Consider the following 25063-nt stretch of genomic DNA (forward strand, 5'->3'; position numbering starts at 1 on the left):
AGTAAAAGTGATTTCATACTCCACATTTAGGGGGGCCACAAGGGGGTCCAAAATTGTTGTCACAGGGGCACTGGCCCCCCCTGGCCCTTCCCCCCCCAGAACCGCTAGTGCTCCATGAAGAGCCTGCGTGGCAGGCTGACTACCTGTTACGCGAGTGCAGCAAGAAGCCAAGGTAAGTTGCTAGCTAGCATTAAACTTATCTTATAAAAAACTATCAACCTTAACATAATCACTAGTTAACTACACATGGTTGATGATATTACTAGTTTATCTAGCGTGTCCTGCATTGCATATAATTGATGCGGTGCCTGTTAATTTCTCATCGAATCATAGCCTACTTCTCCAAACGGGTGATGATTTAACAAGCGCATTCGCGAAAAAAGCACTGTCGTTGCACCAATGTGTACCTAATCATAAACATCAATGCCTTTCTTTAAAATCAATACACAAGTATATATTTTTAAACCTGCATATTTAGTTAATATTGCCTGCTAACATGACTTTCTTTTAACTAGGGAAATTGTGTCACTTTTCTTGCGTTCTGTGCAAGCAGAGTCAGGGTATATGCAGCAGTTTGGGCCGCCTGGCTCGTTGCGAACTGTGTGAAGACAATTATTCCTAACAAAGACCGTAATTAATTTGCCAGAATTGTACATAATTATGACATAACATTGAAGGTTGTACAATGTAACAGCAATATTTAGACTTAGGGATGCCACCCAGATAAAATATGGAACGGTTCAGTATTTCACTGAAAGACTAAACGTTTTGTTTTCGAAATTATAATTTCCGGATTTGACCATATTAATGACCTAAGGCTCGTATTTCTGTGTTTTATTATGTTATAATTAAGTCTATGATTTGATATTTGATAGAGCAGTCTGACTGAGCGATGGTAGGCAGCAGCAGGCTCGTAAGCATTCATTCAAACAGCACTTTCGTGCGTTTGCCAGCAGCTCTTTGTTGTGCTTCAAGCATTGAGCTGTTTATGACTTCAAGCCTGTCAACTCCCAAGATTAGGCTGGTGTAACCGATGTGAAATGGCTAGCTAGTTAGCGGGGTGCTAATAGTGTTTCAATCGGTGACGGCACTCGCTCTGAGACCTTGAAGTAGTTGTTCCCCTTGCTCTGCAAGTGCCGCGGCATTTGTGGCGCAATGGATAACGATGCTTCGAGGGTGGCTGTTTTCGATGTGTTCCTAGTTCGAGCCCAGGTAGGGGCGAGGAGAGGGATGGAAGCTATACTGTTACACTGGCAATACTAAAGTGCCTATAAGAACATCCAATAGTCAAAGGTATATGAAATACAAATGGTAGAGAGAGAAATAGTCCTATAATTCCTATAATAACTACAACCTAAAACTTCTTACCTGGGAATATTGAAGACTCATGTTAAAAGGAACCACCAGCTTTCATATGTTTTCATGTTCTGAGCAAGGAACTTAAACGTTAGCTTTCTTACATGGCACATATTGCACTTTTACTTCCTTCTCCAACACTTTGTTTTTGCATTATTTAAACCAAATTGAACATGTTTCATTATTTATTTGAGGCTAAATTGATTTTATTGATGTATTATATTAAGTTAAAATAAAAGTGTTCAGTCAGTATTGTTGTAATTGTCATTATTACAAATAAATAAAAATCGGCCGATTGATCGGTATCGGCGTTGAAAAATCATAATCAGTCGACCTCTAATGAAAACTACAGGCATCTCACAATAATCTAACCAGGTATAACATAATGCATTTCCCTTGAATTAAGAAAATGCTTTAATGACACTCACCTGGTATGATGAGAAAAAGCATTTTAGGTTGATTGCCAGAGTGTAGGTTACAGGTGCCGAATTTGAGGACTTCTGTGACAGCACCACAGCAGTATAGGTGCTCTGTGCAGGCCTCATCCTTATCCTCCATCACCGAGGATCCCATCTCAAAGGCTTAGCAAGAGAGAGAGAGGCATAAACAGGGTTATGTATTGTTATTTCATACTGTACATCTGGAAATGTTACATTATGTTTGTTATGCAACAAACAATTGTTTTTATTCATAGGATGAATATTGGGTACTAGCCTTCATTATTATGGAGATAATCAGACATTCACCCTATGAAATACATCCTATCCTTAGTAATAGCTTTACAGAAGTAGCCTAACATGTTCTATGCATCTCAACTGCACAGCTACTGTAGCTAGTAGAGGCTGTCCTTTCGAGAATGGTCCAATTTCACTGAGATTAATAGAACACACTACACTCAACCTTTCACCTATTTGTTATCAGCTAAACGTGTTATGAACTTTGACACCCAGTCAGTGTAATACATTAACTATATGATCTTATAAGCATTAGTTGAGCATTTAAGGAATCGTTTTTAGGTTGTTTGACATGTCTTGCATTTGAAGTCTAGCTAGCTAACTTGTTAGCTCATTGCATATGAACATTTGTCTGTGAGCTGCCCAGCTAGCATTATGTTGCTAATGTTGGCAATAGGTCAGCTAGCTAGATTTTCACAGCGATAATTACATACCAAATTACTTCTCGAAATGAAATGTTTTGCCGCAGCTACTGTATTCCAAATGCTTTGCTACACAGAAGATGGTGATGCCTTAGTAGTGTGTGCCAGTGAGACTGAAGAAGCACGAGCGATAGCGCGCACCCGGCTTCGTGCTGGTCCAGTCTGACAGTCTTCGGTGTCGTTCCAGATTAGCTAGCTACATTTTAACCCTGTTCAGCAAATTATCACACCGTGAAGACACGACCGCATTTGTGGGGACCTGAGACCATTGAGCTGTGTATCAGATCTTTTAAAACATGGGAGCAGCGTTTAATATGGCTGAAATCCCATCAATACTTAACGATTTGATATTCTGCGCAACACAACTACAATATAAGTGGTCTGAAACGTCGCCGTTTGCTTCGTCTTCTTCTTTCTCATTGAGGTTCAATACCAGTGTGCAAAATATTGTTTAGGTGCATTACCGCCACCTTCTGAGCTGGAGTGAAAACATTGTTCTTCAAACAAACAAAGCTATTTAAAATAAAATAAAATAGTGTCTGTCACATGCGCCGAATACAACAGACAGTACAGTGAAATGCTTACTTACAAGCCCATAACCAACAATGCTTTAAGAAGTTTTTAACATAAATAAGTGTTAAGTAAAAAAAAGAGAAAATAAAAACTAAAAGTAACAAATACTTAAACAGCAGCAGTAAAATAACAATAGTGAGGCTATATACAGGGGATAACATTACAGAGTCAATGTGCGGGGGCACCGGTTAGTAGCAGCAGCGTAAAAGAGGGGTCTGGGTAGCACTTTGATTAGCTGTTCAGGAGTCTTATGGCTTGGGGGTAGAAGCTGTTAAGAAGCCTTTTGGACCTAGACTTGGCGCTCCTGTACCGCTTGATCACGTTGAGGGAGATGTTGTTGTCCTGGCACCAATAGGGTGGTCCTGGCACCACCCTATTGGCTGTCTCATCATTGTCGGTGATCAGGTTGTGTCTGTTGTGTTATCAGAAAACTTGATGATGGTGTTGGAGTCGTGCCTGGCCATGGAGTCATGAGTGAACAGGGAGTACAGGAGGGGACAGAGAATATTTAATGTTGGTTGTTGATGGGAATGTGGATGCCTATGTGTGTGTGTGTGTGTGTGTGTGTGTGTGTGTGTGTGTGTGTGTGTGTGTGTGTGTGTGTGTGTGTGTGTGTGTGTGTGTGTGTGTGTGTGTGTGTGTGTGTGCTTTGATTTCAGGAAACACGTTAACATGCAGGACTGAGAGCCTCCCTCGGGAGAGGAGATAAAACTCTCCTCAACTCATTGGATCTGGCCTAAACCTAAATCACTTAGCCACATTTCAGAGCTTTCACTATATAGGGGCTGATATATGCCTGACCAGGTCCATAAAACAGCAGCTGGGCAATGATTGAGAAACATGTAAGAACCATAGCACACTTACAACCACTGAACATCACATCCATTGTCCAGCAAAATTCATGATCACAGTACTTACTGTTACACCTGCACCGTGTCAGATGGGACAGTACATTCAAAAGTTGGTTAACATGTCCTGTTTGGCTGTTGCATTTACATAACAACTATCCGCATCCCACCCCATCAATTGCTCTCTCTCTCTCTCTCTCTCTCTCTCTCTCTCTTTCTCTCTCTCTCTCTCTCTCTCCTCACTCTCTCTTTCTCTCTCTATATGGACATTTTCCATATTCACGCTGGCGGGCTGCTGTCAGACATTTCCTGCTGAGTGTTACGCTGCACCAGCTGTGATCCCCAATGTGGCAAAGGTGATGCCCCCGTTGGCCATGAGTGGGGAGCCAGTGATGTGCAGCCTACAGAGACACCTGCAAGTCATTTGGGTCCAGCTGTGAAGAGTTCACTCAGAGAGGAGCTAGGCTTGGCACTGTGCATCACAAAATTGGATGTGCTCCCAAACCTGCAGGGAGGGAGAGCGGAGGCTCTCATGCAGCCTGTGGGAGGCAACAGTGGTGGTGAAGTTGCTGCTGTTTCCAATGGAATGTGGTGTGATGTGGTGTGGTGTGATGGGGTGGCTGAAAAGTTCCCAGCCCTGAACTCCTTATTATTTAGAAGCCACAAGCTGGGAGCCGTTAATGTTTGAGGGCTGACGGAGAAGACAATATCAGCACATTGTGTGTAGCAATGAAATCACTCCTCCTAGGTGGTGGGATGTCCCTCTCCTGCTGTCAAAGGTGCCTCTCTTCCATTTGCAGATTTGTTATTTAGCTGTTTTTGTGGGGCATCCTTCTTAGTAAGTGAGGCGGAACGTTACTTTACAGGATTGATACAAACAATAATGGAATTTGAAAAGCTTACACAGAATTATCATGAGTATCATGCCATAATATTTCAGTGGCAGAAGATAGTGTTTATTTGCCTTTATATCAAGTTTGTGTTAAGTCAGTTCAGATTGACTTAAGGAAAACCTTTTCATTTCAAGAGCGATGGGTGTCAGCAGGTGCGAGAAGAGAGCTACTGGCTGGCTTTGGTGTCTTTCTTAAGTACCAGTGTGTCTTCCCTAAAGGAAAGGAAACTGACCTTATGACTAATATGATCCTGGTGCAAGGTGCTGATGACACCCAAATGCCAAGGTCTCTCAGGAGCAAGGCTGCATCTGATCTTAAAGGTCAAATTAGGACTGAGACGAAACATTGCAAGAATTTACAGTCATTTATATGATTTTTATCAAATCAATTCAAATCCAATGTTATTTGTCACATGCGCCGAATACAACAGGTGTAGACCTTACTGTGACATGCTTACTTACAAGCCCTTAACCAACAATGCAGTTCCAGAAATAGAGTTAAGAAAATATTTACTAAATAAACTAAAGTAAAAAAAATAAAGTCTTATCGCTTGGGGGTTGAAGCTGTTAAGAAGCCTTTTGGATCTAGACTTGGCGCTCCGGTACCGCTTTCCGTGCGATAGCAAAGAGAATAGTCTATGACTTGGGTGACTGGAGTCTTTGACAATTTTTGGGGCCTTCCTCTGACACCGCCTAGTATATAGGTCCTGGACGTCAGGAAGCTTGGCTGTATGTACTACCCTTTGTAGTGCCCCATGGTCAGTTGCCGAGCAGTTGCCACACCAGGTGGTGATGCAACCGGTCAGGATGCTCTCGATGGTGCAGCTGTAGAACTTTTTGAGGATCGGCGACCCATACCAAATCCTTTCAGTCTCCTGAGGGGGAATAGGTGTTGTCGTGCCCTCTTCACAACTGTGTTGGTGTGTTTGGACCATGATAGTTGGTTGGTGATGTGGACACCAAGGAACTTGAAACTCTTGACCCGCTCCACTTCAGCCCTGTTGATGTTAATGGGGGCCTGTTCGGCCCTCCTTTTCCTATAGTCCACAATCATCTCCTTTATCTTGCTCACATTGAGGGAGAGGTTGTTATCCTGGCACCACACTGTCAGGTCTCTGACCTCCTCCCTATAGGATGTCTCATCGTTGTCGGTGATCAGGCATACCACTGTTGTGTCGTCAGCAAACTTAATGATGGTGCTGGAGTTGTGCTTGGCCACACGGTTGTGGGTGAACTGGGAGTACAGTAGGGTACTAAGCACACACCCCTGAGGGGCCCCAGTATTGAGGATCAGTGTGGCAGATGTGTTGTTGCCGACCCTTACCACCTGGGAGCAGCCCGTCAGGAAGTCCAGGATCCAGTTGCAGAGGGAGGTGTTTAGTCCCAGGGTCCTTAGCTTTTTGATGAACTTTGTAGGCACTATGGTGTTGAACACTGAGCTGTAGTCAATGAACAGCATTCTCACATATGTGTTCCTTTTGTCCAGGTGGGAAAGGGCAGTGTGGAGTTTGATTAAGATTGCATCATCTGTGGATCTGTTGGGGTGGTATGCAAATTGGAGTGGGTCCAGGGTTTCCGGCATGATGGGTTTGATGTGAGCCATGACCAGTCTTTCGAAGCACTTCATGGCTATCGACGTGAGTGCTACGGGGCGGTAATAATATTGGCAGGTTACCCTCGCGTTCTTGGGCACAGGGACTATGGTGGTCTGTTTGAAAGATCTTGGTATTTCAGACTCGGTCAGGGAGAGGTTGAAAATGTCAGTGAAGACACTTGCCAGTTGGTTTGCGCATGCTTTGAGTACACATCTGGTAATCTGTCTGGCCTCGCGGCTTTGTGAATGTTGACCTGATTAAAGGTCTTGCTCACATTGGCTACGGAAAGCGTGATCACACAGTTGTCCGGGAACAGCTGGTGCTCTCATTCATGCTTCAGTGTTGCTTGCCTCGAAGCCAGAATAAAATGCATTTAGCTCGTCTGTAAGACTGGGCAGCTCGCAGCTTGGTTTCCCTTTGTAGCCCGTAATACTTTTCTAGCCCTGCCACATCCGATGAGCGTCAGAGCCGGTGTAGTAGGATTCAAACTTGGTCCTGTATTGATGCTTTGCCTGTTTGATGGTTCGTCTGAGGGCATAGCTGGATTTCTTATAAGCGTCCGGATTAGAGTCCCACTCCTTGAAAGCTGCACCTCTAGCCTTTAGCTCGGTGCGGATATTGTTGCCTGTATTTCATGGCTTCTTGTTGGGAAATGTACGTACGGTCACTGTGGGGACGACGTCGTCAATGCACTTATTGATGAAGCTGGTGACAGGTGGTATACTCCTCAATGCCATTGGATGAATCCCAGAACATATTCCAGTCTGTGCTAGCAAAACAGTCCTGTAGCGTAGCATCCGCGTCATCTGACCACTTCCGTATTGAGTGAGTCACTGGTACTTCCTGCTTTAGTTTTTGCTTGTAAGCAGGAATCAGGTGGGGAGAGCAGGGAGTGGGAGGATAGAATTATGGTCAGATTTACCAAATGAAGGGTGAGGGAGAGATTTGTATGTGTCTCTGTGTGTGCAGTAAAGATGGTCTTGAGTTTTTTTCCCCTCTGGTTGCACTTGTGACATGCTGGTAGAAATTAGGTAAAACAGATTTGCCTGCATTAAAGTCCCCGGCCACTAGGAGTGACACTTCTGTATGAGCATTTTCTTGTTTGCTAATGGCCTTATACAGCTCGTTGAGTGTGGTCTTAGTGCCAGCATCGGTTTGTGGTGGTAAATAGACGACTATGAATAATATATATGACAACTCTCTTGGTAGAGACTGTGGTCTACAGCTTATCATGAGGTATTCTACCTGAGGCGAACAATACCTTGAGACTTCTTTAATATTAGTCATCACGTACCAGCAGTTATTGACAAATAGACCCACACCCCCACCCTTCGTCTTACCAGACGTAGCTGCTCTGTCCTGCCGATGCACGGAGAAGCCAGCCAGCTCTATATTGTCCGTGTCGTCATTCAGCCACGCCTCTGTGAAATATACGCTATTACAGTTTTTAATGTCCCATTGGTAGGATAGTTTTAATCGTAGATCATCCAGTTTGTTTTCCAATGATTGCACGTTGGCCAATAATACGGAGGGTAGTGGTGGTTTACCTACTCATCTGAAAATTCTTACAAGGCGCCCCGCCCTCCTCCCCATTTTCCTCCGTCTTTTCTTCACGCTGATGACAGGGATTTGGGCCTTGTCTTGACAAAGCAGTATATCCTTTGCGTCGTACTCATTAAAGACACACAGCTGACAATGTGCATGAGGAATATTATGGGAATGGGGTGGGGGTGTCACGGCGGATGTTTCATTGCCTTCTACGCACCCCGTAAATCACAGACATTTTGTTTTCTTTTGCAGCCTTTTTACTCCTTCACAGAAATTAGATTACTCAAGGCTGGCAGTAATCCAATTCAGGGATATTTAACAATAGGACATCTTATTAATGACCTCTGAAGTCACTTTAACATCTGGGCGATAGCTTGTGTTATAGAAACATTGTCAGTTAAGTCTGGCCACTTGTAGCATATTGTGGCACCCTCTGGGCAAGCCAGTAGGTGCACAGGTCACCTGCAGACATACAGTATGTATGATGCCATTCCACCAATGTCTGCTCGAGAAATAAGCCTATATGTGATCATGTTGGTATGACGATGTAATACGAAATGGGGTATTGGGACGGGATGGGGTGTTCTATTTTTGCCTTTCATTTTGGGGTCAGGTGGGGAGAGCAGGGAGTGGGATTGAATAGCAGAAGAAACAACTGTATAAATCTATATACTCCATATGTCTTACTAGAAAAAGATGAAAACAAATGTTTTGCTAGTGTCCAACACCAAAACACACCGTCATTTGTTGACCTCTATGAATATTTAAAGAAATATGATGTACGTTTGTTCCTGAAAATAAAGCCACACTGAACTTTTCATTTTTGACATTTTCTGAAATTAACATGAAACTCATACAGATAGATACTTGTCCAAGCTGGACATGCGACTTAGTCACTTGAATCTGAAGGAGATTGCTCATAATGAAGTAATACATGAAGCCAAAGTCCTTTCTGCTTCACCTTTCCAGCATTGATCTTGAACCTTTTTTAGTCTAATGTGAGTTATTTATAAGATAGAATACATTTACATATTTTGATATTGTTGATGTCCATATAGTTTGATGTTTGAGCAAAACTCAAACATAAAACTTTTTGATAGACTACTGTGGGAAAAGCAGCACGCTCGGGCGACCAACACAGCCCTGAATTCCAAACAGGTGACAGCCACCATGCTTAGCAACATTTGTTATGGGCCCCTCTTCGGGAGAGTATATGAAATAGCTGTGGGGGGCATTAAGTGTCCAACCAGGTAACCAGGGGAAATAAGCAGGGGGAATGTGGCACACAGTATGAAAGAGGGCAAGAAGCTGTATGGGATATTTGGAGTGAGAAAGAAGGGAGGGCAAGAGGGAGAGAAGAGGCAGGGTGAAGGGTGAATAACTGGACTCAGCAAACAAAGGTTTTTAGCTTCCTATGTTGTAGACAGCTGAACTTCTAAAACAAGAAATATTCCAATGAGTTGGACTACCCTGCCATCTAAGGGCCACACTATTTCAACCTAGAGCTCCAACAAAAGAAGAATCTTGGAGTCTGTACTTTATGTGTGTGAACCATCTTCCATTGTTGGGATGTAAGAATCCCACTTGAATGCATTGTTGACCATATCTTGGAATTGAACAATGTACAGTATTACACTTGTGCTGTAAAAATTCCCTTTTTGTCTCAATTAACATGGTAATCAAAAAGAAACAACATGCTACATGAATTGTTAATTGTTCAGGAATTTAAAAATAAAACTCCCTTTAAACTTTAACACAGAGATACATATATAATAACAGCTCAAACATGATGTATATGTGTTAGTATAATATTTTTTGGTTTTCCATAGCAAAGTCACAGCTCAAGCATAACGTATATGTTAGTATAGTGTTTTTTTTCTCCATATAGCACAATCAATGCAGTTAGCTGTTCTCATTCAAGTGGTGATAAGCATTGCTCACTCACTGCCTGATCTGAGTAGGCCACTCACTGAAAGGCTTCCGGAAGAAGGGAAGGGGAAAATCAACATCCATCTTTTTCGAGGTTACTCTAATGTATGGAGCCATGCTTTACGATACCTGCTCAATCAGGTTGATAAATTCATTGAGTCCCCCATAAAAGTCAGACTGTAAAATAGCAACAAGCTCCTTGAGGTCACTGTCCACACGCTCCATGGTCACCTCATTATAGGTTTTCATTTTGGCAGTATTTGTACTCGCCAGCTTCAGATCATGCCACAACCAAGATTTTGCGGGCCATTTCCTCGATTTCCTCCAATTTGAGGAATTCTCCTGCCATCTGCAGTTCATTCACTTCCTGGATCAGCTCTCCTGCCATCTGGAAACATAGTTGCAGGAGTTCATTCACTTCCTGGATCAGCTCCTCCAGACTCACATCCTCCAAGTCGCTCTCTTCGTCGGTTATATTTATTTATTTTTTATTTTACCTTTATTTAACTAGGTAAGTCAGTTAAGAACAAATTCTTATTTTCAATGACGGCCTAGGAACAGTGGGTTAACTGCCTTGTTCAGGGGCAGAACGACAGATTTGTACCTTGTCAACTGGGGGATTAGATCTTGCAACCTTTCGGTTACTAGTCCAACGCTCAGGTTGGCAACAACATCCTTTCCGTTGAAGACTACATTGCTACCAGGGAGGGGGAACTCAAAACCTTTAATGAAGCGTTCAATCTCAGTTATGGCCTCCGTGAGATTTAAGAACCTTTGGGCAACCCGGTCAATGGCTGCAGACACAGAGCGTCTAGCCCTCTCATAGAGCTCCTGTCCAGAAAGTCTCTTCTCTAATCCGGGAAGAGCGAAATTGGTCTCACGCAAGAACATAAGAACTGAAAACCTAATGGATGCGTGTTGCTCATATCAGTGATGTTGATAGACAGTATGTTGTCAGCTGCCAAACATCTCTCTCATAAAATTCTGTAGTGTATCAAGACCCATTGGGACCTCATGATAGGCTCTCTCAATGACGTTGGAGACAGAGTTCTTCAACTTCATGGAGGCACGGTTTACATCGAAGCCAAAGTGAGCTGTGTGATACTTGTTTATGAACTTGAGCAGCACATCTGCGATGGCAGGCATCCGCTCTTTGAGCCCTTCAATGGTGGAATGCATGGTATCCATGTTCCAGGCAACCTGGAAACTCAACTTCTCAGAGTTCTTCAGAGTGGCTTTGACACTCACAATGTCCGTATCCTTGTCGGGGTTAGACTGGATAGAAAAGGAACAAGATAGGATCAGCATTTGTCTCATACCTTCAGTATAAACACTAATTAAGGCAAAAATAATGCAATGTACTGTGTCCATTAAAAAATAACATCTAAAAAACTCTAAGCTTTCATTATGACAATTTATAGTAAAGAGGTTTGTAGTATGTGCAGTAAATAAAAGTGGCAGTAATTCAGGTGTTTCTTACCAGTTAGCGGCTGAACACTTTTCCGTACAGCTGTGAAGGTGACCTCCGTGTAAGAAGGAATATGAGGAAACCAACCGAAGCCATGAAAGCGGTGATGCCATCTTTGCGGGAAGCATCGCAGAAGCTCACACCAACATAGGTTTGGCTGGTGATATCCACATTCAAATTATGACAATATACCCTGAAAGATAATGGAACATTTAGTTCAATTTCTATGCAATTTGCATAGGTCAGGTCTGGGAGGTCGGATAGGTAAAGTGCTTTAAAGTCTTAAAAGATGGCCTCGGGTAGATGCATTGGAACCTCATATTCTTAGACCTGGTCGATGAATGCAATGATCTTTTCTTTGATTTCCTCAAAGTCTATGGTCATGGCTGGTACAGTGTAAGAACTCCGAATGGTGAACTCAGGGACTGAGTTTTGGGCCGGAATGCTTATGTCCTGCAGCCTGTTCAGTTCAGGTTGATTTGGATGGTGGGAATGACGAGGTCAGTGAGAGAGGCACTAAAAAGGAGGAAATCTCAACCTCTGCTGTCTTTAGTGCATCCTGAATGCCATCCACAGCCTGACTAATCTTGATTAATATAACTTGGTCCTTGGCCACCTTGTGGATTTTCTCAATCAGTTTGTTGTACTGAACAGAAATGTAGGCGACCTTGTTGGTTTAGGAGTCACTTGCCTTTTGCAGATAGATGAGTATCTCCTCTCTAATGTTCATGCCATTAACTCTATCTCTCATATCTTGAAGGGCTTTCTGTTTAATCATCTTTATATCATCGAAGGCTGTAGTATCAATCACATCCGTCATCATCTTTACGACAACTTTTGGCTCTTTGAGTTGTTCCTATTATTTGAAGATTCTCCGGAAGAGCGACTCCATATGCTTCAATTTGATTATTAACATAACTTGTTAGTTCACTGATCTTCTGGTTAGCATTGTCAATAAACATATTTTAGTCAAACTCCTTTATGGTTTTGATGACTCCAGAAATGTATTCATTTAGCTCATTAATGCTTTGCTTGAAGTCAATTGATTTAAACGTACTTACAACCCCATCCAGTAGTTGCATAACTTTGTCATACATGACTTCAGTGTATAGATCTCAAGGCATCAATCTGCGATAGCACAGTTTCTTGAACTTTGAATTCCTTAATGAGTACTACAGTCTGATCCATGAACACTAATTATCTTGTCAAAATCATACCTGAGAAGCAGATCTCTGATGTGAGAATACACAGCATTGATTTTGTCTGCAATTTCATATTCTTCAACCAGTTGACAATTACATCCATTATAGATTCAAGGACCTTGGTCATCTCCTCAGAGGGAATCTGAGCAGTTAGCTCCACATATATAGCAAAATTGATTGCAAGGATGTAATCCCTCAGATCCTGGAAAAACATTGTGACATCAAAGGTCTCAATAACCTGTTTCAATTCATTCATTTTATCTTGAAGTTTTTCTTTGATTCTAAATCAACCATCAATGTCCCCCAACCAGGCAACACTGCTGTCGCCTAGCTTCTGTAGATCAATCTGTATGATGACATCCTCAATTGCATCAATAGCTCGGACAAATTAAAACTGAAAAACTCACATTTACATAAGTATTCAGACCCTTTACTTTGCTGAAGCACCTTTGGCAGCGGTTACAGCCTTGAGTCTCTTGGGTTTGATGTTACAAACACCTGTATTTGTGGAGTTTCTCCGATTTTTCTCTGCAGATCCTCTCAAGCTCTGTCAAGTAGAATGGGGAGCGTCGCTGCACAGTTATTTTCAGGTCTCTCCAGAGATGTTAGATCGGGTTCAAGTCCGGGCTCTAGCTTGGCCGCTCAAGGACATTCAGAGACTTGTACCAAAGTGTCACGTCTGCTCCTGCTCCCCCCGGCATACGACGTCGCCAGAGTACTACCCACTTGTCCTGGGATTCATCATTACGCACATTTATCAATGTTGCGTAGAAAAGCTTCTAAATAAACTCGTACAAAGAAAATGTAGAATGTTCGCAAGAACAAAAAGTTGGTATTTATCAATTGCTTGTACACTTGATTTACACACACCTGTAAGTATTTTGCCTTGATAAATCAGACACATTCTAAAACACTGTGCTAGTGCACGTGAAGTCTCATTTACATAAAGAACCACCCTAAATGACCATTTATAGTCAGAAAACCTTCCCTTTGAAGCTGCAAGAAATGTCACCTATTTCTGTCCGCCAACATGGAGAAATCAAAGAAGACAAAGAAAAAAAACTTTTCAGACGCAGAAATATAACTTTTGATCACCGAAGTGGAAGCATCAGATCCTCCTCTCCACCCTCTCCGAGCTGGGCATCTCAGACGACACACAATTAATCTTCTCCTTTCCCCCTTCTGACAACCAGGTGGCGAATCGCATCTCTGCATGTCTGGCAGACATATCAGTGTGGATGACGGATCACCACCTCAAGCTGAACCTCGGCAAGATGGAGCTGCTCTTCCTCCCGGGGAAGGACTGCCCGTTCCATGATCTCGCCATCACGGTTGACAACTCCCTTGTGTCCTCCTCCCAGAGTGCTAAGAGCCTTGGCGTGACCCTGGACAACACCCTGTCGTTCTCCACTAACATCAAGGTGGTGACCCGATCCTGTAGGTTCATGCTCTACAACATTCGCAGAGTACGACCCTGCCTCACACAGGAAGCGCCGCAGGTCCTAATCTAGGCACTTGTCATCTCCCGCCTGGATTACTGCAACTCGCTGTTGGCTGGGCTCCCTGCCTGTGCCACTAAACCCCTACAACTCATCCAGAACGCCGCAGCCCGTCTGGTGTTCAACCTTCCCAAGTTCTCTCACGTCACCCCGCTCCTCCGCTCTCTCCACTGGCTTCCAGTTGAAGCTCGCATCCGCTACAAGACCATGGTGCTTGCCTACGGAGCTGTGAGGGGAACGGCACCTCCGTACCTTCAGGCTCTGATCAGGCCCTACACCCAAACAAGGGCACTGCGTTCATCCACCTCTGGCCTGCTCGCCTCCCTACCTCTGAGGAAGCACAGTTCCCGCTCAGCCCAGTCAAAACTGTTCGCTGCTCTGGCACCCCAATGGTGGAACAAGCTCCCTCACGACGCCAGGACAGCGGAGTCAATCACCACCTTCCGGAGACACCTGAAACCCCACCTCTTTAAGGAATACCTGGGATAGGATTAAGTAATCCTTCTACCCCCCCCCCCCCTTAAACGATTTAGATGCACTATTGTAAAGTGGTTGTTCCACTGGATATTATAAGGTGAATGCACCAATTTGTAAGTCGCTCTGGATAAGAGCGTCTGCTAAATGTCTTAAATGTAAATGTAAAACAAACCATACTTTTTGGAGCCCTCAGCAATGGCTTGACAAATAAAATAAAAAAAATATTGCTTGGGAGCAGGTTAGAGCTGTGGTGAATACTGCCTCATCTGAGTGCAGAACAGTTAATGAAATGAAAAAGAAATGGTTTGATTTGAAAACATATGCAAAAACATATGATCCACAAAAGTGATATAGGTGCAACAAGGAGGAGGGCAGAGTGACTCTTCACTGTCTGCTATGGACCAGCACATTGGCAGCATAATTGGAGAGACCTCAGTGTCTGGCATCATTTGTGATGGTGATACTGAGGACCCTCTCCCAGACCCTGAAGGAATACCAGACACACCAACTGATGGTGGTACTGAGGACCCTCTCCCAGACCCTGAAGGAACACCAGACACACCAACTGATGGTAAGTCAAGCTTTATTTTCGCAACCATATTCAATCATGGACCACATCTAAATATGTTCTCTTGGCCATAAATATAACAAATATATAGATAACAAAATAAATGTAACAAAATAACAAAATACGAAATATTGACAGATGTGGGTGATTTGCCTGATCCCTCATCCCCAGGCCTACAAGAAGGGTGTCCTCTTTGGCGAGCGCGTCAGCTGCACCGCATGTTTTGACTGACGCAGTCCTGAAACAACAAGAAGAGATCAACACATCAATTATTGGACTCAAACAGCAGCTGGAGGATGTATGCCACAGTCTGAGAGTGATATCAATCATTGAAAGAACTTGTTGATTGTGTCAAACATGTGAGACAAATTTTGGTGCAATGCAAATGTGTTTTCCTTGTTGATTTGATTACAATATTTGGAAGAACAGATGCCTAAAACCGTTGTTTGATGTTAACTCTTGTTCTCAGTGCCAGAGCTATGGGGGGTGGTAAACACTCCCTGTCAGGCATGGGCTCATCAGGTCTGGGTGGATCATTCAGTGGAATGCCATTTTTGATTGCAATGTTGCACACTGCAAGCCTTGACAATGTAGCAAACCTTGAAAGGAATTTGCACATTGTATTACATTCACGTAATGGCATTTGAAGTAATGTCATTGCAGAGGCAAACCTTGCTAGGCTGGTATTGCAGCCAGGCAATGCCCTTTCAGCAGGCCTATGGTGTGCTCCACTGTTGCTCTTGTGCATGTGTGGGCTTGGTTGTACCTTGCCTCTTGTTGGTTTGAGAGGTTTGTGAGGGGAGTCATCAGCCATGTTTTTAATGGGTAGCCCCGGTCTCCTGCAGTTATGAACACAACATTCAGATATTGTTTCCCAGTGGAGGTCTAACATGGCAAATAAAACCTTGCAAATAAAACATAAGTCACTTACCAATAAGCCATTCATCCTCAACAGCTCCTTCCTGGAGGTTAAGGCTGGCTGAACTGTCCTGCACAATGAATGAATCGTGTATCCCACTTGGCCATTTGGCCTGCACATTGACAGAATGGAAACCTTTTCTGTTGACGAAGTTGAATTTGTTCAATGATGGTGCTTTTATTGCGATGTGGGTGCAGTCAATTGCTCCAAGGACATTGGGGAAATCCATCTATTTTCACTCTGGCCTGTTGCACAGCAGTGTACGGAAACTGCATGTATTGTGGGGTCAATGAAATAATGCCAAGAAGGACTGCAGGCAATATTCGGCTCATGGTTGGTTGTGAAATGCCAGACCGATCCTCAATCTCCCGTTGGAATGTTCCTGTGGCCAAAAATCCCAGGGTGGAGAGGACTTGGGTATGCACTGGGATGGCATTGGTGTGTTTCGTCTCCCTTTCTATTACTGGAGAGAGTTGGTTGCAGAGATACAATAAAATATGCCTTGGAAAACGAAATCTACTAATAAGCCAAGTGTAACTCTCAGCAAAAAAATCCGCACGCTCATTGAAACCACGCTCTCTGTGTAATGCAGCTTGTGCCAGCTCCTCCAGCAATGCAAGATTTTCCATTTTGGACAAGTCACAATGACTTTTATATTATTTAACTGGTTTAACTAAATTGTCTCCAACCTTACATTCCACTCCATTTCTAATTTACTTTATTATTCAATTAGGCTTAAATGGTTTCATATTTATGAATTCGATAGCACCCTGAGAAAGCTATTAGTAGCTTAAGTGTCTATAAAAGGAATACATGACTAAACCATTAATGTATTATCTTTTTTTTCCTAGTTTATTATTTGATACATTATGTCAATCCTTTCTCCATTTGGTGAATGGTCATTAGCAGTTTGACTTTCCACCCACAAGGTGCTGTGCACACGCATGGTCAGAGGTGTGCTTAAATTTACTCACATTCTCAAGTATCAGTTCAAATTGATAAATCCCACACTTTACTTAGAAATGATCGCACGCATGGTTTACCAACATTTCTGTTAGTAGGCAACATTGATAAATTAGGGCCCTGGCACTCATCATTACACACACCTGTTAATCATTATGATTCACACCTGGACTTTATTACCTTCATAATTTCCTCCCCTGCATATGTCACTCTCCCATGTTCACTCACCAGTTGGTATTGTTCTTGTGTATCGGCGTTCTGCCTTATGTGTCACGCCCTGATCTGTTTCACCTGTTCCTGTGATTGTCTCCACCCCCTCCAGGTGTTATTTTCCCAAGTGTATTTATCCCTGTGTTTCCTGTCTTTCTGTGCCAGTTCGTCTTGTATGTTAGTCAAGTCAACCAGTGTGGTTTTCCCGTTCTCCTTTTGATAGTCTTCCCAGTTTTGACCCCTGCCTGACTCTGGACTACTTTCCCGCCTGCCTGATCATCCTGCCTGCCCTGACCTTGATCATGCCTGCCCTTCGGTACCTTTTGGATTCTGAACTGGTTTTGACTCTTGCCTGTCCATAACCGTTCTCTTGCCTTACCCTATTGGATTAATAAATACTGTAAGACTCCAACCATCTGCCTCCTTTGTCTGCATCTCGGTCTCCCCTGCAGGGAGCCACCATTGGGAGACTTCCGGAGTTGTTACAGGGCCTTTTGGAAGGGCTCAGTTCCTTGACGGAACGCCACGACTATGGGTTAAAGACTATTATGGAGCAAATCAGGGAGTTAGCTCAGACTGTCTGCCACATCTGAAAAACCCCAATCACCCAGTCATTTTTTTTCCCTATCTGTGGTAAGTTTGTACAGCCTATCCCGACTCCCCGTGAACCCCGCTTACCACCTCCAGAGCGATATTCGGGGAATCCTGGTAGCATCACCCGCACACCCCTTTTTGCTCTTGTGCTGTGGGGAGACCAATCTAAGTCTCCCCGAGTGCTCATTGACTCTGGGGATGATGAATGTCTTATAGATGCCACCATAGCTTCGGAGGCAGCCTCTCTCTGTGCCCATGGATGCCAGGGCACTGGATGGCCGCTCTATAGGGGAAGTCACCCATAGTACCGTGCCTGTTCAATTACGGGTTTCTGGTAACCACATTGAGACAATACAGTTCCGCCTCATTGCATCTCCCCATGTTCTGGTTGTTTTGGGATTTTCCTGGCTCCAAAAGCACAATCCTGTGATGGACTGGACCACAAGCTCCATATTGGGTTGGAGCCCATTTTGCCATTCTCACTACCTTCAAGCAGCACAGCCTTCCCTTAGTTGTCTTCCTCAGGAGGTTAGCAAGATGATGGATGTCTCTGTTATCCCCACGGAATACCATGACCTCCTGGAAGTGTTTAGCAAGGCACGTGCTAATTCCCTTCCCCCGCACCGTCCTTATGATTGTGCCATTGATCTTCGCCCAGGCACTACACCACCTCGGGTCGGTTGTACTCTCTGTCCAGACCAGAGACCATTGCTATGGAGGAGTACATAGAAGAGTCTCTGGCCATTGGGGCTGTCCATCCTTCTGCATCTCCTGCCGGCGCAGGGTTTTTCTTTGTGGAGAAGAAGGACAAGACCCTGCACCCGTGCATTGACTACCGGGGACTTAACGATATCACTGTCAAAAATCATTACCCACCTCTCCTCTCCTTGGCGTTTTAACCTCTCAAGGGGGTAACCATGTTTTCCAAGTTGGACCTGCGGAATGCCTACCACCTGGTTTGTATATGTGAGGGGGATGAGAGGAAGACAGCCTTCAACACAGCCAGAGAACATTATGAGTACCAAGTCATGCCATTTGGACTCACCAATGCCCCCGCTGTCTTCCAGGCTTTGGTCAATGATGTGCTTCTGGGCATGCTAAACCGGTTTGTGTTCGTCTACCTGGACGACATCCTGTTTTTTTTCCCGATCCGCCCAAGAACATGTACTCCATGTCAGACAGGTCCTTCAGAGCCTCCTGGAGAACTAATTGTTTGTGAAAGCCGAGGAGTGTGAGTTCCACCGCTCTACAATCACCTTTCTGGGATATGTCATTGCTGAGGGCAATGTTGGATCCTGGAAAGGTGAAAGCAGTGGTGGATTGGCCTCAACGTCCAGGGTGCAGTTGCAACGGTTTCTTGGTTTTGCAAACTTCTACCGTTGTTTCATTCGGGATTACAGCACCCTGGTGGTCCCCATCTCGGCACTCACCTCCCCCAAGGTACCGTTGAAATGGTCTCTATTGGTCGACAAAGCCTTTGTGGACCTGAAGCATCGGTTCACAACAGCACCCATCCTCATCCATCCGGACCCCTTTTGTCAATTTGTGGTGGAAGTGGATGCTTCGGATGTTGGAGTGGGGGCCATCCTGTCCCAGCGATCTGCCCAGGACCAGAAGCTTCATCCCTGTGCCTTCCTGTCCCATCGTCTCAATCCTGTTGAGAGGAACTACGATGTTGGCAACTGTGAACTCCTGGCGGTGAAGATGACATTGGAGTGGAGGCACTGGCTGGAAGGAGCAGAACAGCCATTCCTGGTCTGGACCGACCATAAACTTGGAATATCTCCATTCAGCCAAGCGCCTCAAGGCAGGCCCGGTGGGCCCTCCTGTTTACCAGACTCAACTTTACCATTTCCTATCGTCCTGGGTCTAAAAATGTGAAGCCTGATGCTCTCTCCCGCCTATACAGTTCCTCTGCCACACCTTCGACTTCCAAAACCATTCTCCCTACCTCATGCCTTGCTGCCACTGTGGATTGGGGTATTGAGAACCTGGTTCGCGAGCCGCAACGCTCCCAGCCTGGATCTGAAGGGGGCCCGGCTAACTGACTGTTTGTCCCTAACCCAGTCCAGTCCCGGATCCTGGAACGGGCTCATTCCTCCAGGCTAACCTGTCATCCAGGGTCCGGTCGTACACTAGCCTTTCTTTGACAACATTTCTGGTGGCCCACATGCTCCCTGACGTCTCTGCCTTCGTCACCGCATGCACTGTGTGTGCTCAAAACAAGACTCCACGGCAAGCTCCTTCTGGCCTCCTGCAGCCACTACCTTTTCCTCATTGTTCCTGGTCTCATATCTCTGGACTTTGTCACTGGGCTCCCTCCGTCTGATGGCAACACTGTCAGGCCGCTCATTTCATCCCTCTCCACAAACTGCCTTCTGCTAAGGAGACGGCCCAGCTTATGGTGCAGCATGTTTTCTGGATCCGTGGACTCCCGGTAGACACGGTCTCCAGTCAGGGTTCTCGTCTCAGTTCTGGAAGGCATTCTGCACCCTTATTGGGTCGTTGGCCAGCCTGTCATCCGGATTCCATCCCCAAACTAACGGTCAATCGGAGCGAGCCAACCAAGACCTGGAGACCACCTTAAGGTGCCTGGTCTCAACCAATTCCACTACCTGGAGCCGTCAACTGGTCTGGGTGGAGTATGCCAGGAACACTCTTCCCAGTTCTGCCATGGGACTCACCCCATGGAGCACTCGAAAGGGGAATCAGCCTCCACTCTTCCCTGAACAACAACAGCAGGAGGTCAGCATACCCTCGGCCCAGATGTTTGTCCGCCGCTGTCGACATACCTGGAGAAGAGCCAGGGCAGCTATTCTCAAGACCAACTCCAGGTATCGTCGACAAGCAGACCGTCGCCAGACCCCAGCTCCCCGCTACCACATTGGGCAGAGGGTATGGCTTTCCACTCGGGATCTGCCCCTTCGAGTAGAGTCCCGCAAGCTGTCTCCCCGGTTCATTGGTCCTTTTCCCATCTCCAGAGTCCTGAGTTCCACTGCTGTCCATCTTGTGTTACCCCATAACCTCCATATTCACCCTACCTTCCATGTGTCTAGGATTAAGCCTGTGTCTCACTGTCCTTTGTCTTCTGTCTCCAGGCCCATCCCTCCCCCCGGGTTATCGGTGGCCAGCCAGCATATACGGTGAGACGCCTCCTGAAGGTTGGACCACAGGGCAGGAGTTTCCAGTACCTGGTTGACTGGGAGGGTTATGACCCGAAGAAGAGGTGCTGGGTTCCTGCTAAAGACATCTTGGACCCAGCCCTCATCGCCGATTTCCACGGCCGACACCCTGGTCAGCCAGGTATGCACCCAGGTAGGACACCAGGTGGCGTCCCTAGGGGGGGGGTACTGTCACGCCCTGATCTGTTTCACCTGTTCCTGTGATTGTCTCCACCCCCTCCAGGTGTCACTTATTTTCCCTGTATCTCTGTGCCAGTTCATATTGTATGTTAGTCAAGTCAACAAGCATGTTTTTCCCGTTCTCCTTTGGCTATTTTCTTTTTGACAGTCTTCCCGGTTTTGACCCCTGCCTGACTCTGGACTACTTTCCCGCCTGCCTGATCATCCTGCTTGCCCTGACCTTGATTCTGCCTGCCCTTCGGTATCTTTTGGACTATGGTTTTGACCCTTTTGCCTGTCCACGACCATTCCCTTGCCTTACCCTATTGGATTAATAAATGTTGTAAGACTCCAACCATCTGCCATCTGTGTCTGCATCTGGGTCTCGCCTTGTGTCATGATATTATGTTAGTGTCATGTTCTTGGTTTTGTTGTTTTAGTAAAATGTTGCACCTGCTTCCGACTCACCGCACCATCATTACAAAATACCAACTCAAAATATGGAAGCAGCAGGACAACCGGACATCTCCCAGGTGATTGATGAACAAGGTTACCTTCTTCGTCAACACAATGATCAGCGGGCTCAACTGGGGATGGCCATGGAAGATGTTCTCGGCAGTCTACAATGTCTCAACAGCGGAGGATATTCTAGAGCCAGTCTACCCAACAAGTTAGCACACCAGCCCATCCAGCAAACTGCTCAGGTCAGCAATGCCCATCTATCCCTCCCAGAGAAATATGATGGGACACCATCCAAATACCATGGCTTCCTCCTTCAGCGCTCCCTCTATTTCGCACATCAGATGGGAGCCCCCACCACCGAGAGGTCTGAGGTTGCCACGGTTATTTCTCTGCTGACTGGGCGGGAATTGGAATGGGCTACGGCCGTCTGGGAGAGAGGAGAGGAGCTTGAGTTTTATGAGGGGTTCATGTATTTTTGATCATCCCGTGGAGGGCAGAGAGGGGGGTGAGCATCTGCTTCAGCTCCAGCAGGGGAATCAGACAGCTGCTGAGTATGTGCTTACCTTCCAGACAGTAGCAGCTTCCAGTGGATGGAATGAGCCGGCGCTCAGCACGTTATTTAGAAGAGGTCTGTGCGAGGAGATCCAGATGGAACTGGCCTGCCGAAATGACAACTTCACCCTGGACGCACTCATTGTGATGGCCATCCGTCTGGATAACCTCCTCTGGGAGCGTCGGCATCTTCATCGCTTCTCTCCCTCTTTCAGCAAGTGTTTGTGATCAGAGCCTGAACCCATGGAGGTAGGGGTCACACGCATTCCCGTGGTGGAACGACGCAGACGGATACCGGGGCTCTGTCTGTACTGTGACCAGGGAGGGCACAAGTGCCAGCAGTGTCCGTTTCTTCAGAATCCGGGATCCACTAGAGCAGAGGGAGGGTCACGTGATGTTACATCCCCTGGACCAGGAGTGAGTATTCCATCTACTACTCTTCCTGTTAGATTCTTTGTAGTACCATCACTCTGGCTGCCTGTCCCTCATGCCCTGTGTCTACAGCTGTTACGGATACAGGTATCCTGTGTATGTATCCTGTGTGTGTATTTCTTTTCTCTCCTTTGCCCCTCCTCACAGGTGACAATCATCATTCCCCAATCAGTCACCAATCAGAAGACACCTGCTCCTTTTCCATTACCCTATCACAGCCCCTTTCCCTTGGTTTAAAAACCCAGTCAGTTGTTTTCTCTGGAGCTCGATCTCTCTGTTTCAATCTCTCTGTCATTCAATATCTCTCTCTCTGGATTGATCTCTCTTTTGTTTTTGCACCTACATGTCACTTTGTCCGTCAGCCTGTGAGTATTGTTTTGTTATAGTGTTTGACTGTTTGTTTGATGGTGGGAAAAGGGGGTACCAAGACCAGTTGCCCATGGGCCTACATTACAGGTAGAAAAACAGTGTCTAAATACACTAGTTAGAACTGGGCGGACCACCCACTGTATTTTTGGTTAGTTAGCTAGCTGTTATTGAAGTAGGCTTGTCTAGCTTAGGGGTGTTTTTGGATTATTGTTTCTTTCCTTGGGTCCAGCTCAGCCCCTTTTCCCGCCCCCCCCCTTACCGTGTGTTTTAAAAATAAACCCTGAGAGTTTGACGGTAGATTTAAGTTGTCTGTGGTTTTTGTTATCACTGTTCCTTTTCACTATTATAATTTGCATGATTTATGTTACGGGTCTCGTTTCCATCACCCATAGACTGCAGGGCCAAAGGGATTCGTAACAACAGCTTTAGTGGATTCCGGCACGTCGGGGGACTTTATGGATCAGACCCTTGCCTCCTCTCTCAATATTGCTACCTACCCGCTCTCCTCTCCTTTTCCGGTTCAAAGTCTCTACTGTCGGTCTCTAGGATCCGGAACCATCACACACATCACCCAACCACTCACCCTCACCATGGAGCCCAATCACCAGGAAAACATCCCCTTCATCACCAGTGCACAAGTTCACAAGATCATCCTCAGCCTACCTTGGCTTCAGCGCCATAACCCTACCATCTCATTGTTGAGGATGAGAATCACCAACTGGTCAGCTGAATGCCGGAAGACCTGCTTTCCTGTCCCCTGTTTATATGTCGGTTGAGAGTCCTGTGGTTGCCCTTCAGCCTAACATCCCGAAGGAATATCAGGATCTAAGGGAGGTATTCTCAAAGACCCGCGCTACCTGTCTCCCTCCTCATTGCCTCTGGGACTGTGCCATTACCTGTTTTCCGGTGCTACACCTCCGCGCAGATGCATCTACCCGCTGTCGGTGGCTGAGACCCAGGCCATGGAGGATTACATTCAAGAAGCGCTCCAATAGGGTTTCATCCGCTGGTCCACGTCACCTGCGTTGGTTGGTTTCTTCTTCGTGGCCAAGAAGGAGGGAGGATTATGCCCTTGTCATTGAGTCCACGGTAATCAAGACATCACCACAAAGTATCGGTACTCTCTCCCGCTAGTGCCGTCAGCCATCGAGCAGCTCCGCGGGGCCCAGTTCTTCACCAAACTGGACCTGCGGAGTGCCTACAATCTCATTTGCATCCGGGAGGGGGATGAGTGGAAGACGGCGTATAGCTTGATGTCTGGTCACTATGAGTACTTGGTTATGCCCTTTGGCTTAACCAATGCTCTGTCAGTGTTCCAGGCATTCGTCAACGAGGTGTCCAGGGACATGCTCGGACGTCAAGTGATTGTGTACATCGATGACATCCTGATCTTCTCAACCAACCTGGAAGATCACGTCACTCACGTTCGAGCAGTCCTGGAACACCTCTTGGCTAACCATCTGTTCGTCAAGGCGGAGAAGTGCCAATTCCACCAGAGGGCTGTTTTCTTCTTGGGCTACCAAATCAGCCTGCAGGGAGTGAGGATGGAGGACAAGAAGGTAAATGCGGTAAGGTCATGGCTAGTCCCAACCACCATCAACGGGTTACAACGGTTTTTGGGGTTTGCCAACTTTTACCGCCACTTCATCAGGAACTTCAGCACCGTTGCCGCCCCTCTCACCTCCCTCCTCAAGGGTGGGCCTCGTAGGTTGGTTTGGTCTCCAGCAGCTGACGAGGACTTTCGTCTCCTCAAGGAGCGTTTCACCTCAGGCCCCTTGCTAAAACACCCAGATCGAACGCTACCATTTGTGGTTGAGGTAGATGCATCGGAGGTGGGTGTGGGGGCAGTTTAGTCACAAAGACAGGTGGACCCATTAAAATTGTATCCTTGTGCTTTCTTCTGCAAGAAACTGTCCCCCGCAGAGAGGAATTACGGCGTCAGCGATCGGGAGCTCTTGACAGTGAAGTTGGCATTAGAGGAGTGGAGACACTGGCTGGAGGGTGCCAAGGAACCATTCATCATCCTCACTGACCATCGGAAGCTTGAGTACATACGGACAGTGAGAAGACTGAATCCGCGCCAAGCCACGTGGGCCCTCATCTTCACCAG

At 45.8% G+C, this 25063-nt stretch overlaps 1 protein-coding gene across 2 annotated transcripts in view; it reads right to left on the reverse strand.

Moving 5' to 3' along the window:
- The window catches only part of ldah (lipid droplet associated hydrolase), a 67808-nt gene extending 64892 nt beyond the window's left edge, over nt 1–2916 (reverse strand). For both annotated transcript variants that reach the window (XM_045717016.2, XM_045717015.2), the window contains exons 1-2: nt 2525–2916; nt 1785–1937 (exon numbers count right to left, since the gene is read on the reverse strand). In XM_045717016.2, coding sequence (XP_045572972.1) covers nt 1785–1929 — 145 coding nt within the window. In that variant the 5' untranslated portion in view covers nt 1930–1937; nt 2525–2916. The remainder of the gene's footprint in view (nt 1–1784; nt 1938–2524) is intronic.
- Between the last annotated feature and the right edge of the window lie 22147 nt (nt 2917–25063).

The sequence above is a fragment of the Salmo salar genome, chromosome 01, assembly GCF_965601325.2.
Source record: "Salmo salar chromosome 01, fSalSal1, whole genome shotgun sequence".
In the NCBI taxonomy this organism is placed as follows: domain Eukaryota; kingdom Metazoa; phylum Chordata; class Actinopteri; order Salmoniformes; family Salmonidae; genus Salmo; species Salmo salar.